Source organism: Zonotrichia albicollis, chromosome Z, assembly GCF_047830755.1.
Source record: "Zonotrichia albicollis isolate bZonAlb1 chromosome Z, bZonAlb1.hap1, whole genome shotgun sequence".
Lineage (NCBI taxonomy): Eukaryota > Metazoa > Chordata > Aves > Passeriformes > Passerellidae > Zonotrichia > Zonotrichia albicollis.
The window spans coordinates 42,918,172-42,935,883 of record NC_133860.1 but is presented as its reverse complement, the minus strand read 5'-3'; the positions used below and the strand labels follow the sequence as shown (position 1 = coordinate 42,935,883).

The 17,712-nt window shown below is 40.4% G+C and overlaps 1 protein-coding gene across 2 annotated transcripts in view; it reads left to right on the top strand.

Annotated features, from left to right (window-relative positions):
• Window positions 1-5,838: 5,838 nt before the first annotated feature.
• Window positions 5,839-17,712, top strand: part of HEXB (hexosaminidase subunit beta) — a 16,495-nt gene continuing 4,621 nt past the window's right edge. The window contains exons 1-9 of one of the 2 annotated variants that reach the window (XM_005488296.4): window positions 5,839-6,219; window positions 6,313-6,470; window positions 9,748-9,813; window positions 10,589-10,635; window positions 10,834-10,944; window positions 13,463-13,564; window positions 15,090-15,219; window positions 15,887-16,067; window positions 17,068-17,154. In XM_005488296.4, the coding sequence (XP_005488353.1) occupies window positions 5,927-6,219; window positions 6,313-6,470; window positions 9,748-9,813; window positions 10,589-10,635; window positions 10,834-10,944; window positions 13,463-13,564; window positions 15,090-15,219; window positions 15,887-16,067; window positions 17,068-17,154 (1,175 nt within the window). In that variant the 5' untranslated portion in view covers window positions 5,839-5,926. The remainder of the gene's footprint in view (window positions 6,220-6,312; window positions 6,471-9,747; window positions 9,814-10,588; window positions 10,636-10,833; window positions 10,945-13,462; window positions 13,565-15,089; window positions 15,220-15,886; window positions 16,068-17,067; window positions 17,155-17,712) is intronic. The other variant, XM_026794325.2, reaches the window with a different exon arrangement.

Sequence of the window (17,712 nt, the reverse complement as noted above, 5' to 3'; positions counted from 1 at the left end):
CCATTTCCTCCTCTCCCCTGGTAATTTGTGCTTGGGATTACGAGATGTAGGACCTTGTATTTGACCTTGTTGAACTTCATAAGATTTACATGGACCCAGCTTTCAACACTAACAAGCTCTCTCTGGACGGCATCCCTGCCCTGCAATACATGAACTGCACCACACACACAGCTTGGTGCAGTCAAAAGCCTTGCTGAGATTGCACACAATCCCACTGTCCGTGTCACCAACAAATATTTTAAACAGGGAGAGTCACAATACAAATCCCTGAGGAATTTCACACATCACTGGACTTGGACATTGAACTGCAACCCTTTGAGTCTGACCATCCAGCTAATTCTTTATCCATCAAGTGAGCCACCCATCCAATCCATTTCTCCCCAGTTTAGAGACAAAGGTCATATAGGACAGAGTCCTTTACAACAGAAGGAGCTACACAAGCACCTCGTTCTTGGAGCACCTCTTCTTTTTACCTTTTACTAACCCTTTTCTTGCTAGGTGATCTACTGCCCTTGAGCCAGAGTTTGATGTATGGGACTTTATCTCAATAGAAACTTTGGAGCACTGAGTAACACATGCACTCTTTTTTGTTCTTCTCTTTTGCTCTCCTACAAAACTTACTTCTCTTTCAGGACAACACAACTGCAGCCATAGCTTTGTTCCATGTCCAGATAAGCTTTAGTAAACCCTACCTTACCCCAGCACACAACAGTGAAGCTGTAGGGTCCCTCTGTTCCCATGCAGCAGAGAGAGGCACAGCATGGCCATGTGACATAGAGCACATGAACATTGCTTCAACTATTTGGGTAGTTGAACAGAAGACAATATCATTAGGTTACTGTTCCTAGAATCTTTTATGTCATACAAATTTCCCACATTAATCAGTGCATATTCTTAATTTAAGTATAGTGTGTAGCACAGATCTACTGCAGCTGGCACTAAGACAAAGTAACACAGCTGAAGGGGTACTAGCAGGAAAGGGCTTCTGCACAGAATGGATTAACAGCAACACCAGATGAGGTCAGTCTTACCTGGCCAAGCTCAAATGTCCTGTGGATAAAACACCACAGCCTCTCCAGAGAGTTTGTTTCAGTGCTGCACTGAAGAAGATGCCAACGAGCCTGTTCCAATGCGCAGGGCACTGAAGTTAATTAGCCTTCTGTTAGTCCAACCCTTAACTTTCTCAAAACCTCTCTGAAGTTGTACCTGCAGGTATGTCACCCTTTCTGACTGAACCGTACTGTCCATAAGCTGGATATTTCATCACAGCACACCAACAGGTCTCCACTTGAAAACACTGTCTGTGTTTATTTCGTTTTCTTAGTTTTCAGAACTTAGTTTTCAGAGCAAAATTAGGAGAAAAAGATGAAAACTTTTCCAAGGCCACAACAGTTAAATTCATTCTAAGTTTAACATTTTCAGTGACAGCAAGGAAGGAAGCAGAAACAAAACAAAATCTGCTCTGGTCTTGAGAAATAATAATTTCATTTCTTGCCTCTTTAAATATAGCTGATTTCACTTTTTTTTTTTTTTTTTTTGCCACTGGAAAGTTCTTCTAGTGTCCCTAAAAGTGGGACAGACTTATCCCTGTACACCGGGGGTACAGGAAAATAAGGGTTCCTATTTTCCTGTAATCTGTAATCACTGTATTTGAATGTTAAATACACAGAATAAATATAGTTGTTAAGTAGGCATCTGATTTGCATGGATTTCTCCAGTGACAAAATGCAGCAATATTTATTTTGCTGTATAAGCACAGCTTGGAGAAACTCCGCAAAAAACTATGCGCATGGAATCCTGGGATGATTTGTAATCAGCTAACGAGATGCACAGAAGAGACCAATTGTTGTTGCTATCACAACAATTGTAGTTGCACTGTCAGGGTGAAGGCCCCAGGAGAGAGACACACCGGTGCAGTGAGAGCTTAGCACCATCTGCTGGTGAATACATGACTTCAGAAGGGAGGAAAGGATTTTGTCATCTTTCCCCATAATAGTTAGAGATCAATCAATCAATCAATCAATCAATCAATCAATCCTCTCTGTACAGGCTTTGTCCTCATTGATTATTAAAGAAATCTCCAACATTTAAAACTTGCAAGGGCTCTGCACCTCAGATATTGTGTGGATGCTTCTAGTGTTCTGTTATAAGAGAAAGAAAAAATAACACCAATCAAAAAACCTGAGTGTATACTGAAGGGAGCATAGAGTAGGTTTCAGGTAGTCGGTATCTTCCAAGAACTTCAGCCAATGGGGAAATGAAGAGAGTGATGTGGCCAGGAACTCAGGATAAATAGGGGGCTGTGTCCCCCAACAATATGAGAGATCCCAGGGGAATGCCCCATGGTCTCTCCTTTTATATAAAGTTCTATAAAGTGAATAAAGTTACTGAACTCCTCTGTTTCCTTTCTGGACATAAATCTCTGGTGTTGTGAATTTTTCCACACACTTCTAATCCAGAACAGCTCTATTACGTCCTACTTGACAAACTGTGCCATGAGGACACAAGCACTTTGAGAAATCAGCAGTTAATGAACAGGCACAAATCATTACTCAAAAAGACTGTACAAAAGGCTTTATTCAGCCTCTCTCTGATATCTCATTGCAATTGCTGCAGACCAAAGAAACAGTGCTGATGAAACTAAAGACCAGTGGATCTCCATCAGAATAGGAGGCTCTATGACTCTGAAATCCCCAAGACCAGAGGCAGCACTACTCTAGAACTCCCTTTCACAGAATTCCCAGACAGCTGTGAAACAAAAAAGACAAATCAACAAAAGACCATGAGGAGTTTTATAGCCACTCAGTAGCCTAGAACCTTTCTGCATCTGGCATACATTAGCACTTTCTCCCAGCATGTTTTTCACAGTTTCTAGGCGCTTAGGCATTGAAGTCACAGACCTGACCCAGTACTAGATTCATTCCAATTTCTTTCTATCCAAACAACATAACAAAAACTAAAAGTAGTCAGACAGTAGCACACAATGAGGCTGGCAGCCTAAACCACAATTCCCTTTACAAAAAAAGTGTGTGTATTACATATACGTGTCCACAGTTTCTTTCTAGTTGGTTCACCTACTTACACTAATCATACATCTGGCATGTACATCCATTCACAAACTGCCCTTGCTATTGTTTGAAATATTTTCAGCCTGTGAGTTTCCTTTAAGTTACATCATTTAAACATCCTGTTTTCATTAGTTCTTATCCCTAATTATGTATGTCAACATCAATACCAACATTCCCAGCATGTAGCTCACAGACAGCTCATGTATTATGATCCATTTGGAAACTCTCTTCAGCCAACAAACATACATAAAGTCAGACGGTTCTAAATCCATCATTCAAGCACTTATTGGTTGCACACAGGATCTCTAGGCTTGTCAGGGTTTCCAGCCTTCTAGATGTAATTAGTGCCTGGATACTCCTGGTATTATAAAAGACATCCATAAAAAGATATCTATACAAAGTGGTCAGGATGAAAAAGAACATATATTTGTAAAAATGTGGACATACAATAACCATACAGAAAACTGTGCGCAAGTTAGGTTAGGAACTTACAGTGCAGTGACTCCCTTCTAGAAGTTCATTACATTTCGAAACTGCAGCCCCCAACAGAAGTTTATTTCATTTCCAAACTGCAGAATCTTCACAATCTTTCCCTATACAAAATTTTTGTCAGCAGCTATATGTAATATGAAATTATCTTCCTGCTTTATTCAGTCACAACACCCCCTTGTACGCAAGACCTTCATATAAGATACCCTATGCTATGTACCTAGCAAGTAATCAGCTGAATAGAAAGATTCAGTCCCATCTGCAAAAGATATGTAGTACTCATTTGCTCCACTATCCAGATAGTGGAACAGCAGAACTTACTACAATCACAGTAAAAAACACTTCCTTGTGATCTGTCAGTTTCAGGTAACTTAAGAATTTATCTTAGCTTGGCAACGCAGCAAATAAAATATCACCTGCTTCCCAAATAATGGAGAAATCATACTTTTCACTATCAGTGGTGAATGTCTTTTAAAATTTAATGGATGAACCTTTAACATAGTCCAAAAATGTCTTTGTAAGACATTGATGGGCAATCCCCAGTCAGGTCTCAATTCACACCCTAGTCTACTGGGTAGTAACATTCCCATATGTTGACCAGACTACAGTGGCCACAAAATATTACTCAGTGGCAGTAAGTCACTGTTTCCTCTATGCTGCCTTGCTATTTCTCAAATAAGAAATCAACAGCAGAGACTATATGGTACATTTCTTTCGTGGAGTCAACAGCAAAACTATATGAAACATTTCTTGGCACACCAGGAAACACTGCTGAGAGACTTCCTGCCACTTTGTAGTGACTGCTGTAGCCACAGAATAACTGCAAGAAATGAGCTACACAAATGGAAGACCTTCATCCTGTAAAAGTTACTGGTGTGCAGCCCAATTGCACCATTTTGGTTAGCAAGGTGAACTTTTGAGATTCCTAATGCCCAAAACTGCCTGCCTTTTTTGTGGGGTTTTTTTGTTTGTTTGTTTTTGTTTGTTTGGGTTTTTTTTTAATTCCTATTTAACACAGGAATGTGTATGAAAGAATCTGCAGAGTTCTGTGCAGGAGTCAAGCTTGGCTACATTTACCATGTTTTTTTGCTGCAGCAATTTTCTTCTCCTTTACAGAAAGGATTAGTCTGCAACTAAACAACACAAAACTTTTACCTTGGGGAATGGAAAACACATCTCCAATGGAACCAAGGGTTTAAAGTTCATTATCAGAATAACTCATGATGACACTTTCCAATTTTTCTACAAAAATGCAAAATAGTACTTTAGTACTCATTCAATGGGTATGTGTAACCTATAAAACCATATAAGTCTTTCCAAGCCTAGATAAGAGTACATTTCCATTCTAACAGTTTACAATATAGGCAAAACATCAACAATAAAGATCAAAATTCATTCCTTTCAGAAGCACAACATCAAACTTACAGAACAGGCTAAGAATACAGTATGGTGGATTTTCACATTCAAGATTTTGATAGCACATTCTGCTGAAAGCCTGTGAAAAACTATTTTCTGCTGAGACTGAAATTGTTTTGTAGCAGTACTAGAGATGCAGAATCTTTGCTTCATAGAAGTGTGGTCTGCATCACACCCTTTCCATACAGAAATTAAGCTGGCCCTGCCACACTCTCCTATTCTGTAGAGCGATGCCATGTGCAGGACATTATGGTGCTGGCTGATGGAAAGTCATGGAATATGCTGAGCTGGAAGGGACCCATCAGGATCATTGAAGTCCAACTCATAGCTCTGAACAGGATAGTCCCATGAATCACACCACGTGCCTGAAAGCATTGTTCAAATGCCTCTTGAACACTGTCAGGCTGGTGCTGTGACCACTTCCCTGGGGGGCCTGTTCCAGTGCCCAACCACCCTCTGTGTGAAGAACATTTCCTTGTAATAATGTGAACTTCTCATAACTCAGCTGCATACTGTTACCTCAAATCTTGTCACTAGTTACTCGAGTGAAGAGATAGGGACCTTCCCCTCTGTTTCCCCTCACCAGGATGTTGAAAAACACAATGACGTCTCCCCTCAGTCTCCTCCAAGACTTGGACCGACCAAGTGACCTCAGCCGGTTATCATACATCTTCTCACCCAGACCCTTCACCATCCTCGTGGCTCTCCTTTGGACGCTAATAGTCAATGGGTTTTATGTGGGAAAATCCCTCAGGCAAGCATGAAAGACGCCCTCACTCCTCACGGTCTCTCGGGCCCCTCCCCTGGCCGCGCTCCCCCCGGGGGGCCGCAGGGCGGGCGGTACCTCGGGCGGGACTGAGGCTCCAGAGCCCGCCCTGACCGCCCCGTGGCGCCGGAGGCGGAGTCGGGCTGCGCTGTCAGGGGAGCGGGCGGGCTGAGGCAGGTGCCCCACTATGGGCAGAGCCATGGGGCTGGCTGGGCTGCTGCTGGGGCTCGTCGTGGTTCCCGCCGTGCTGGTGAGCACCAGCCTGCGCCACGGCGTCTCGCGGAACGAGGCCGAGCTGGAGCCGTCCGGCTGGGAGCTGGCGGCAGACGCCGTCCCCGAGGACTCGCTGTGGCCGCTGCCGCAGTGGGTCCGCACGTATCCTCGCCAGCTACAGTTAGCGCCCAGCCGCTTCCAGCTGGTGCATGGCGCCGGCTCCTCGGCGGGACCGAGCTGCGGGCTGCTGCAGGACGCCTTCCGTAGGTGAGTGGCGGCGGGGCCGGGGTGCTGCAACGGCGGCCCGTGAACGGGAGCAGCCGCCTCAGGGCCCCGCCGGCGCCTCTGCTTCCCCGGCAGGTACTATGAGTACATATTCGGGCATTCCCGGCGGCGGACGTGGGGCCGCAGGCCGCTGGCTGCCCGAGCGGAGCCCGAGCTGTTCCAGCTGCAGGTGGTGATCGAGGCGGGGGACCCTGGCTGTGACAGGCACCCGCAGCTCGCCTCCAGCGAGGCCTGTGAGTACCCGCTCGCCGCTCACCGCGCCCCTCCTTCCCCGGCTTCGGCGGCACCGTTACGCGCCTGCTTTCCTATCACGTGTCTGCTGTAGAAGTCAGCAGGTTTTGGGGTGGTTTTTTTAAGGAACTGGAAAGCAGAGGCTTTCGGAAGCCCGCAAACACATTTCACAACAGTGGCCACCAGAAGATAATTGTTGCCCTTGATACTGTGGGCAATCTCAGTCCATAGTGAATGGTGAATCTCGCCTGTGGTTTTTGCAGTTCAGCTATCGTACAGATCACTTAACTGCTACTGTTTTTTCTAGCAGCTGTCATTAGGAATCAGAGATACTACAGTAGCCGGTTATCTTTGGTGAGATCTGTACATAGTCAGGAGATGATCCCTTTCAGTACAGGGTATTTATTGAGAGCAGGCTGTCACTGCTTACCATCTCCTAAAAAGTGTCTGCATTTAAACTGAAGCTACTTACACTGAGATATGTACATGGTATTTCCTGTTTTTCCAGGAAAACCAGAAAGTGTTTGTTGAACTTGTTATTCATCTTGCAGTCCTATAAATCCACTTCCTTTCTATGTGTAGATGCAAGAAAGGATTTAAAAACACGATGTTTGTATTGGACTTATTTCTCTGTGCTTCTTTAGTTCCGTGACTAAAGTCCAGAGTGGAGAAGTACTCTAAGCATTAAAGTACTAATCGCCAGACAATTTCCTTAACAGGAATAAGATTGAGCAGTAATATTGCTTTTTGTCTGGACAGGCTAACACAAAAGTCAACATATTCAGTTAATCTAGACCTGTTTTAAGATAATCTTCTGTTGTTTGGTATCCAGGATACAGATCCTTAGAAAAAAGATCCTTTTGATCTCAAGTCATACATCCTGCAGCAAGATTAATTCCACCTGAGTTGTGAAAGAATGTACTGATATTAAATTTACTCAATCCTTTTGGAACATATAGCCAAAGAGTTTGGTTTTTATGTGCAAACTTATAATATCTTTCAATACAAATTAAACATAGGAGCAAAAATGCTAATGCTCTTGACCTTGTTCTGCCAGTCAGGTTATTGTGCTGCTTTATTATTATTTGAAATTTGAGCTTGTTTGTGAACTTAAGATTTTAATCAAACCTGGTTCTTATCATGGAATCTGTCAGACCATGTGATTTTCAGGTTGCATTCTTTGGAGCAAGCAGTTTTTTTCCCAGTGGTTTAAGAAATAAGTTTTCTGTTACAAATAACATGTTTTCTTCATACAATAAGCTGAGCATTCCAGGCTTCAGTGAGTTTTAATTTCCTGGTTTTTAATGGGCTATCTTTTTGAGGATACAGATTCTGAAAAATGCTGTTATTGGTGATTTGGTGGTCTGGCTTAACAATAAAGATAGTATGGACCAGTTAGTCACTGTCCTGTGGCAAGAGTATTGGATATGTAATCAGAGTACAGGTTATCTCCCCTCATGCCTGCTTACCTGTTTGTGCAAAATGTTTCAAGTATTATGACACTTTCCAAGTTCCTCAGAGGTATGATACTTGTTCAGGGGAAAAAAAACCAAAACCCAAACAAAACTGCTGTGGTGAAAATAAATCCTTGACAATTTATTTATTTTATTTAGGGTAAACAAACGTTTTCCCTACAGTTTACCTGTAGAGATTGCAGTAGTCTTCTAAATTTTCTTTCTTACTCCGAACATCCAGTACGTGTAATCAGTTCTTAGGTTAACATGGACGCTTGAGGTACTTTCTTCATGTCACTAAATGGCTTTTCTCTGGTAGTTTAGATAAATGTTTGAACTGTGTAAATTGTAGCCAACCATTCTTTCATACTGGCACAGATTATGTAAATCATTGCACAGTAATTCAACCTCTTGATTTTTTTCTCTGCTCTTTCGGATGTGCAATTATTGCTTTGATTTTGAATAATAATATAAATCTATAGATATATAGATGTAGTATATTTTTACGCATATAAATGTATGTGATTTTAAAAAAATATTTAAAATATATTTGTTTCTTCTCAAAAAACTACTAAATCACCTTAAATTTGAAACAAAAATTATTTTAGCTTTCTTTTTTCATTAGTACTTTGTACTGTACCACAGTACTCAACTTCAGGGAAGATTCTTATGGATTCCTTCAGGTACCATTCTTCATTTTACTTACCGTGCTTCATCTTACTGCCTTGATACCGGTGCTCAGGTCAAGAGGGTGACCTGGCAGCCTTTAGGTGCATCAGGCACAGCCTGGTCTGCTCTGCTCTGGGGCAGCCTCACCTCGAGTGCTGGGGGCTGCTCTGGGTGCCACAGTGTAAGGGAGATACAAAACTATGGGGGAGTGTCCAAAGGAGGGCCACAAACATGGTGAGGGGGCTTGAGAGTAATCTGTATGAGGGGCTGAGGTCACTTGTTCTGTTCAGCCTGGAGGAGACTGAGAGGAAACCTCACTGTGGTCTTCACAAGGGGAGGTTGAAAGGCAGGTCCTGATCTCTTCATTCTCATAACCAGTGACAGGACTTGAGGTTTAGGAGGTTTAGGCTGGATATCAGGGAAAAGGTTCTTCACCTAGGCTGTGGCTGAGCCATGGAACAGGCTCCCCAGAGAAGTGATCACAGCACCAGCCTGACTGATTTCAAGAGGCATTTGAACAGTGTTTTCAGGCACATGCTGTGATTCTTGGGGGTGTCCTGTGCACGGCCAGAAGTTGGACTCCATGATCTTGATGCATCCCTTCCAACTCAGCATACTCTGTGATTCTGTATTTTGATTAGTGATTTTTTTAATAAGAACTTAATAGTAAGCACCTGACAATATTATATGACAACTTTTATCTTTAAAAAATATGAAACCATTAACTATATGAAAGGAGGTAAAAGGAGAAGTGAACTTTTCATAATTATGAAAAGTTTGGCTTTGGCACCCAGCCTTTATCATGCATGTCTAAAAGCAAAAATATAGTGTGTTACATTTTAAGTCAGTTGGGTTAAACTTTGCTGGAATTGTGGCTCATGTACAATATTTTAGCATTGCTCTTACTAAGCACCTTACTTCTTTTTTCTTCTTTCTGATGAGCTGTTGACTCTCTGAACAGTGCAACAGTTTGATTCACAGGAAAACAGAGATGAAAAATAATTGCATGCTATCACCATTAAAAGCAGGATTGATTGGAATTTAATACACAAAGGGAGTTGTTGCACTTGAAGAATCTTTTTAATGCCTTTTGGCATTGTCCTCACAATTCATTCTTTTTTAAACAGTAAGCGGTTTTTTTTTTCCTTTTCTTTAGATCATTTAACTGTAACTGAACCTGTGGCTATACTGAAAGCTCCTGAGGTATGGGGTGCTTTAAGAGGTAAGCTGATGCTTTTCACATTGAGCTATTTGTTTAGGGTTTATACAAACTTCATGGCAGACCAAGAACCAGCTGATCACTGAGCCTTGCCCTCATTCATTACTTCATTGGAAGTAATGAATGAGGGCCAGAAGGATACTCAGATGTTTATCAGTTAGACCCTTGGTCCAGATGCTCATCATCTCAGATCCAGTGGCACACTGCAAGTACATGCTTGCTGTACCTGAAATAAGCCAGACCAACAAAAAACTTTTTAAACTATAGTGTGAACAGATTATTTACTGACTACACCTATAAAGTTGAGATGCTGAACGCATCACAATCACAAAGAATAGCAATCCTGACAGTTTAGTCTGCTGTTTTTACTGGAATGTTAAGTCTATATATTAGTTACCTATTAATCAACAGATTTTTCATGCTGAATTAGAAATTTCACCAATTCCAGAAATTACAGGAATAGATGTACAACAGGACCAGAGATTCCCACCTTACTCTCAGTAACTTTCTTAGTATTTAGGGATTAATCTGCTGCAGCTGAGCGGTAGCACAGGTATTCAGTATCTGCATAATAGAGAATTTGAATGATTCTCTCCAGAATTTTTAAATGGTGATGCTTGAGCAACTAAGGGAACTGTGCTAAAGAGAAAGAAACTCAACTACAAAGCATTCTTTCTAGCTAGATGAATGCCTGTACATAGTTGTGCTGTTTGTAACTAAAATTTTAAGGGCAAGTACTGGGCTATAATTGAGATCCCTTTCTTGGGTATTTTTCCAGGTTTGGAAACCTTCAGCCAGTTGGTTCATGAAGATGACTATGGAAGTGTAAGTATGGCTATTAACTAAATCCACTGTCCTGGTAACTGAGTGCTTCTCTAGACTGAGCAGATCAGTTTCATTCAGCAACATTTCGGTTTGTTACATATTTCCAAGAATCATTTTCTGAAAAAGAAAAAGTACTTCCTATTTGAAATGAATATGAAATTAATATAAAATTCTAATTTTTAAATTTTGTTCTCATAGTTTCTTGTCAATGAATCTGAAATCAATGACTTCCCAAGATTTGCTCATAGAGGAGTCCTATTAGATACTTCAAGGCATTATTTACCATTGAAATCTATTCTTACAAACCTGGTAAGTAGGCAGTTTTATATCATTAATAATAAAGGCTTTTTGTTGTGTTTTGGCTGCTGAAGGAGGTAGCAACTGGAGATGGTATGAAAGAAGAACCTATCTCTTCTGTCTGACTGCAAAAGGACAGAGTGAACTTTGCTAAGCAAAGGTCTGAACATAGACTGGAGAGGAGTTAAGTGGGCAGACACGGTGATTATTGACTCTCTGATGGGGACTGGTATTTGTGGTACCTCAGATTCTCTGTATTTTCTGATGCCTAAACCAGCTTATGTACGATATCTTGGAAGCATGTTTTAAGATGTCTGACTGTCATCAAGCAATACAAGGGACACCTTGCTTCAGTGCCAGTGATTTCAGGAGAACTCCAGTCTTTTGGAGTAGACTTCGGTAGTCCAGCAGCAGGCTTAGGTAATCCTTTCTTAGGCTGCTAAGTGCAAGCCAGTAATTAAGTATTACAGAGCAAGGGAGGAAGTTTGAAATGTTCACGGGAAGCTACTGAATAATAAGCCAAGACTAACCAATAAAACCAAACAAAACTTCTTCCGAAAAGCTTAAGCAAGTGCATTAAGAATTAATGTACTCCAGCCCTGATGGAAAGGTGATGTATTTGTATAAGCTGAGCAGCCAAAGATGGGGTTTTTACTGTTTTGCACTCCTCCTTTTTTTTTTTTTTTTGTTGAAGTCCTTGTAGGAGGGATTATTTAGTTGATTGAAGTGAAGGAACAGGCAGTTTCCCATCTTGTCTCTTGTCTTGCTTCTCCAAGATGAAATAATACTTGAAATTTCCCCTCCATGTTGCAGAACTTTGAAAATAGGTATAGGATAGGCAGGAAGAGTGCAGATAAAAACAATCTTTAATTTCTGAGGTCATTCTCGAGCTATGCTCAGAACTTGTCCTTTAGGTGTTTACCACCTTGTTTTCACATTCAAGGTCAATGCCTGCTCAGCAAGTAATGCTTGTGTAGTGTTACATTTGCAACAGAGGGTGCTTCAAAGCCTCAAATACTTGTGTCGATATTTTTTGTCTTGTCTAAAAGAGATGTCCAAAGAGACTTGCATTTCTAACTATTTTTGTGTTTCTGTAACTGCTACTTTTCTGCTTTCTTTCCTTAAATTGCATGTCTGTCTCTAATACATTATTAGACCTACATTTCCTGATGTTTGCTGGTTTCGGAAGTATGCTTTTCTTCCCAGCTCTGTGCCTGCTTGAATCTCAATTAATAAAAAGCATCAGTAATGTCTTCTCTGACATGTGGTGATTAGATACTTAGGGCAGCAGTTCAAGTTGATTTCTTATTTGTGTTCAACTACTGCACTGTATTTCTAGAAACAGCATTGTTTCTAGAAATACAGTGAATTTGAAGGTCCAGAGATGTAATTTTTTTATGTTGAAGGATGGTCTTGTTTAGAAATGCATGAAGACATGGCAGTTAAAACTTCTGCAGTGTAATGAAACAGATGAAATCAATCTAGGGAATAGACAAGATATAAATCTTCCTTTGTATTTGGTGGGAGTTCCTGAAGAGATTTTATCACCTCCTTAAATACACCTAGGTGAAAAAATGAGAGGAATGGGTGGGGAAAACAACTGTAGTGTAGCAAGGGCTTGGGAGCAGCTGTGTTGCTGTCAGTCATGAACAATGTAAACACTTACTTGGTCTGCTCACAGCACACCCTGCGAGTGACTAGCAAGCCAGCATAACTCAAGGTATGTGTGTGACTGTCTAATTGGAGTCATAATTCTAAAATAAGTGTGTAAACATTCATCTTGATCATCTTCAAGATGAAAAAAAGGAAGTGCTGACACTGTTATGAAGGAAAACATAAAAGAAGCACTGTCTTTTGCAGGGAAAACTCTTAGTTTATTTTGCATGCATTTGAAAAGGATTCTGCAGAAGTCACTAGTGAGGAGGGATGTACGATGTAGTAGGAAACTCTCATGCTGTTCTGTTTTCAAATCCATGGTATTTAGTTATAAATGTATAAGCTTTTCTGTAAGCTGAAATAGTTGATGGTGCATAGAAAATAACCCAGAGAACCATCTGTGTTGGAAGGGACCCAGAAGGATCATCAAGTCCAAATTTTAAATGAATGATCCATGAGGGTCAAATCTGTGACCTTGGTGTAGCAGAGTGCTGTAAACACTGAGCTAATCCCAGGGTACGTGTTCTGAAGTGGAAAAAATTCCTAAGTGCTCATGGCAGTTCATACTACACAGGCTGGTAGAATGGGGGTCAAATGAAGAGTTTGTTGACAGCAGTGGTGAAAATAGATTGCAGAGGGGTGGAGCCGTAGAGGTATGTGCTAAAATGAAACATAGAATACTTTTTTGGTTTGTTGGTGGGGGGATTGGTGAGTTTTGGTTGGTTTTTTGAGTGGTTTGGTTTGGTTGAGGTTTTTTTCTTTCTTAGTTGTTGCTCTAGGCATATGGGGTATACTGGGACAAGACCACTTTTTTGCATAGATTTTCTATGAGAATGAAGGGTTTAACCAGTCTCTATTGTGTTGTTTCTTACAGGATGCCATGGCTTTTAATAAGTTCAATGTTCTCCACTGGCATATAGTAGATGATCAGTCCTTCCCTTACCAGAGCATTTATTTCCCTGAATTAAGTGATAAGGTGAGTGAATATCATTGGAGCAGTGTAGAAGAGCAGAAATCTGGCACATATTTAGTGGAAATAACATGCAGAGTTAACCAATGCTTGAGTGCATCTGCTCTTGCTGACTGTGAAACAGTACCATGGCACCAGTAACCAGCAAGTCCATATTTAGGATCCTGCCTGAGTTTCTATGTGGACCATTTTTAAGTCTTCTTTTGGATACAGGGTAAATTACCACCTTTACTCCTCTGTGCAAATTTTCTGAGTGATCCTCAGTGTTTGCAGGCCTTCAAACACTAATGATAAGTAGTGAATAAGTAGTGAACACTGCGTGGATTTCTGTTGATGGATTTCTTTAAATTGGTTGACTTCTGCCACTCAAACAAATGTGATATATTTTCCTGCCAGCTCTTAGCACCACTGCAATAGTAATGTTATCCTTACAAAACACATCATGTCTGTAAGAGATCCAAAAGTGCAAGGTTGTTTCCTGAAGTGAATACAGTGTTTCTTTATTTCTAGACGCGTAGTAAGCTTTGTTACATTACTGAGAGCCACCATGAGGTTCTTGCTCAGTCACGGTACAATAGGAGCCAAATCAAATGTCGTTAAGAATAGTTAAGTAGACTAAGCCTAAGTACAAGATATGTGATTCTGTTTTAAAATGCCTGCTAGAATCTGACTCTCACGAAAATTATGTTGGCAGTGATAGAGTAGATGCTGTGAGGAATTTTATAATTCAAAAATTGTAGATGTTGCATAGTGCAGTCAGATTTTTTTTTTGTGGTAAAAGCAAACTCTAGTAGAGTTCTGTCATATATCCCACTGACAGCTAGAGAGAGGGAGATGGTCTTTGTCTCAACAAGCTTCCCTTTGAAAGGCTTATTGTCTACGGTTTCCTTTTTTGAGTAACTCAGCTGTGGAAACCATTTTCAGATAAGCAAAAGCTTAAGGTGCTATTAATCATGAAGAGCATCTTTGGGAAGTATCTGTTTCACCAAAATGTAGTAATCTGGGTCATTGTCACATTTGTTGGCTGTGTGGGAGTGCAATTACACTCAAATTTAGTGTCACGAAAGAAACACAACCTGATGCTAAATTAGTCACACACAAAACCGAGAAGCAGAGGTGCTGGGAGTTCTTTCTGTCTTGCCAGAATTTTTCCATTAGTCTTGTATGTTATGTAGTGAGGGCCCTATATTTCAGAGTTAATGGGCAAAAATAACTTGCCTCTGTACAGAAGAATTGAGAACCATATCTTTCAAAATTCTGAAGGAAAAAACTAGCTATTCTGTGTTCTTCAGTAACTGCAAGCTAAGGAGGAAAGGAAGGTCTCCTTAAGGCAATCTGTCTTAAGTGTTTTGAGTTTGTTGTTTTGGTGGGGTTTTTTTCCTCTCCACAAGTTAAGTGAAAAGTTATGTCTGTGCAGTTGATAAACCACAGCCGACTTGTAAAACCGCTCTTCAGTCTAAGTTAAAATACTTCCGTTCAAATTTTGTGATCTGCTGGTATAGTGTTGTCTCCAAATTTGAATATTTTACAGGGGGCCTACTCTTCTAATCTCATCTATACTCCTACTGATGTCCGTCTGGTGATTGAGTATGCCCGGTTAAGAGGCATCAGAGTTATCCCGGAGTTTGATACACCAGGACACACACAGTCTTGGGGAAAAGGTATGCGCAAGAAAGTATTAATTGTTAAGAAACTGTGGTAAGTAGTAGCAAAAAAATTAATTTTTTAAGGCCTAACCAATAAAGTGCTTTGGAAGGTCCTTGATAAGAGAGAGGTAAGGAAGAGGCATTAAGTGATGTCATGACCTTTACAGGTTACAGGAAATAAAATGAATGAAGAAACATGTTCTATGCTAGATGTGTGTGCAAGGGTACAGATTCTGCTTCAGACATCATTCTGCCTTGAGCTATGTACCTCACACTGACTTAGGTGTTAAAAATCCAGAGTAATAAAAAGAGAAGAGAAGCCTCTGAAGCATATTCATTATGTTTGGCTTTCTTCTAACTGGCTTCCTTCTGATGTTTATTAAAGCTTTTTATTTTGTTGAAGTAGTTATCCAAATGCTGTTCCCCAGGTATTGTGACGTGTTACATATGTTAGGTTGTGTTAAAGCATAGATCTGAAAGTCAGAATCCTGACTGCCAGAGGGTTTTTCAACCTTTTACAAGTTGTTTTATTTCATCCTGCCTCTATATGGTTATATTTAAAATAGGTGAGCATTTAGGTAATGAATATTTACCTTTTTAATGTGACTAACTGCTTCTCCCTGCTAGCAAAGTTAGCATAGCAATATGAAACTGAGTATCTTCTATTAATTGTTTTTATTAGGTCAAAAAGATCTTCTCACTCCTTGTTACAATGGAGGACAGCCAACTGGGTCCTTTGGACCTGTAAATCCTGTTTGGAATACAACTTACGACTTCATGACTAAGTTCTTTAAGGAGATCAGCAGTGTATTTCCAGATGAATTCATTCATTTGGGAGGAGATGAAGTGGACTTCAGTTGTTGGTATGGTGATTCAAGGAACAAATACTTAGTGCCTCCTAAACCTGTCCACCTGCAACTCAGTTGCATAAGATAGTTTTCACAGCATAACCAAAAGATCTTCACTCCGACCTCTGTAACAATTTACGGGCAGATCATTTGTGATCCTCAAAAAGCAACTGATGTGCAGAATTTTGCTTTGACTTGTAGTTCCATAAATATTCAGGTATTCTAAAGGATTTAGAATACTAGTCCTCCTACCCTGGTGGGACAGAGGACTAGTATGTTAGAAAAATATTAGATAAGAAAATTATCATTTAAATTGTTTGTGTTAAAGTAGGTGTTTATATTGAGTTCTGCCCACCAGAAAATCAGGTAACAGTAAGAATTACCAAACAGATTCATATGTGTTTGTATTAGAAGTACAGCATGTATTAATGGTGTTCTTAATTCAGTTGTGGATGTTGAATATTTTTGAGTCTTTCTTATGGAGAGACTAACTAAAAATAACGGATTTGGAGCATTTTGATGAGTATTCAAATTGATCTAGTTAGTATTGCTACATTATCTTTAAAGATCAAATCCAAACACTCAGGACATTATTTAATTTTTATAGAGAAGAAAAACTGGCAAATGCTGTAGCACAGAAATGTTGGTTTGCTTTTTGTGGTAGAAACACATGTTGAGTTCTCAGACTGCTGATAACGTTGGCACAAAGTAGCTGAGATGCTAGGAACTCCAAAGCTCTTAGGAGGCAGCCTGCCACAGACTGCTTCAGAACAGAGACTCCACCAGATTTACCTGAGATTAGGTCTGTTGGCTTTATTTCAAATCTGGATGAAACTCTTTCAAAATATCTAAGCCATGTTAACCTGCTGCTTCTGCTCTGCAATGTGTTCCAGGCTGTTGCATGCTAAGGCACCAGTTAGTGTGCTGTGTATGTAGAAATGATTGGGAAATCTCAAATTTTTAGGACATTAAAAAAATAATCTTTTTTAAACATGTTTTCTTGTTATTATTTAAGGAAATCTAACCCTGAGGTGAAAGAGTTCATGAAGAAGCAAGGTTTTGGCATTGACTATGCTAAACTGGAATCTTACTATGTTCAGAAGTATGTTGACTTTTTAATTCTTGCTTCAGTTTTTCACAGCCATTATTAGAGGGTGGCTTTGGGGTGCAGATATGGAAGCTGACTTAGTATCTATCATATTATTTTGAAAAATTGCCACATATTTGGAACTATCTACTTTATTTTAAAAATAAAGTCTGAAGTTCATGGCTTTAAAATGTTGGGCACAGCATGGATATGTAAGCTAGTTTTACATACACTGTGAATGTATTGAGTGTCTTAAACTAGGTATCTGCAGTAGTCACAGCACAAGGGTGGGGAGGAAGCTTTTGCAGACACTTCTTTCTCTCCTTAAATAACATGGACTTAGTCACCCATCACTTAGTCACTGTATGAATTGCTGGTTTGGGTTAATGCATGTGCCCATTGTTCTACACGGTAGAACATGCTCTGCAAGCATGGTTCTGAAACCAGAACAACCTGCTTTTTCATGGTCCCCTGTGCAGTGGTGGGAAAGGTCTGATATGCCTTGGGGTAGAAAATGTTGCTACTTTGAGTGCTTCTACTTATCTCATTGCAGTTAACAAACCTGATCTTATT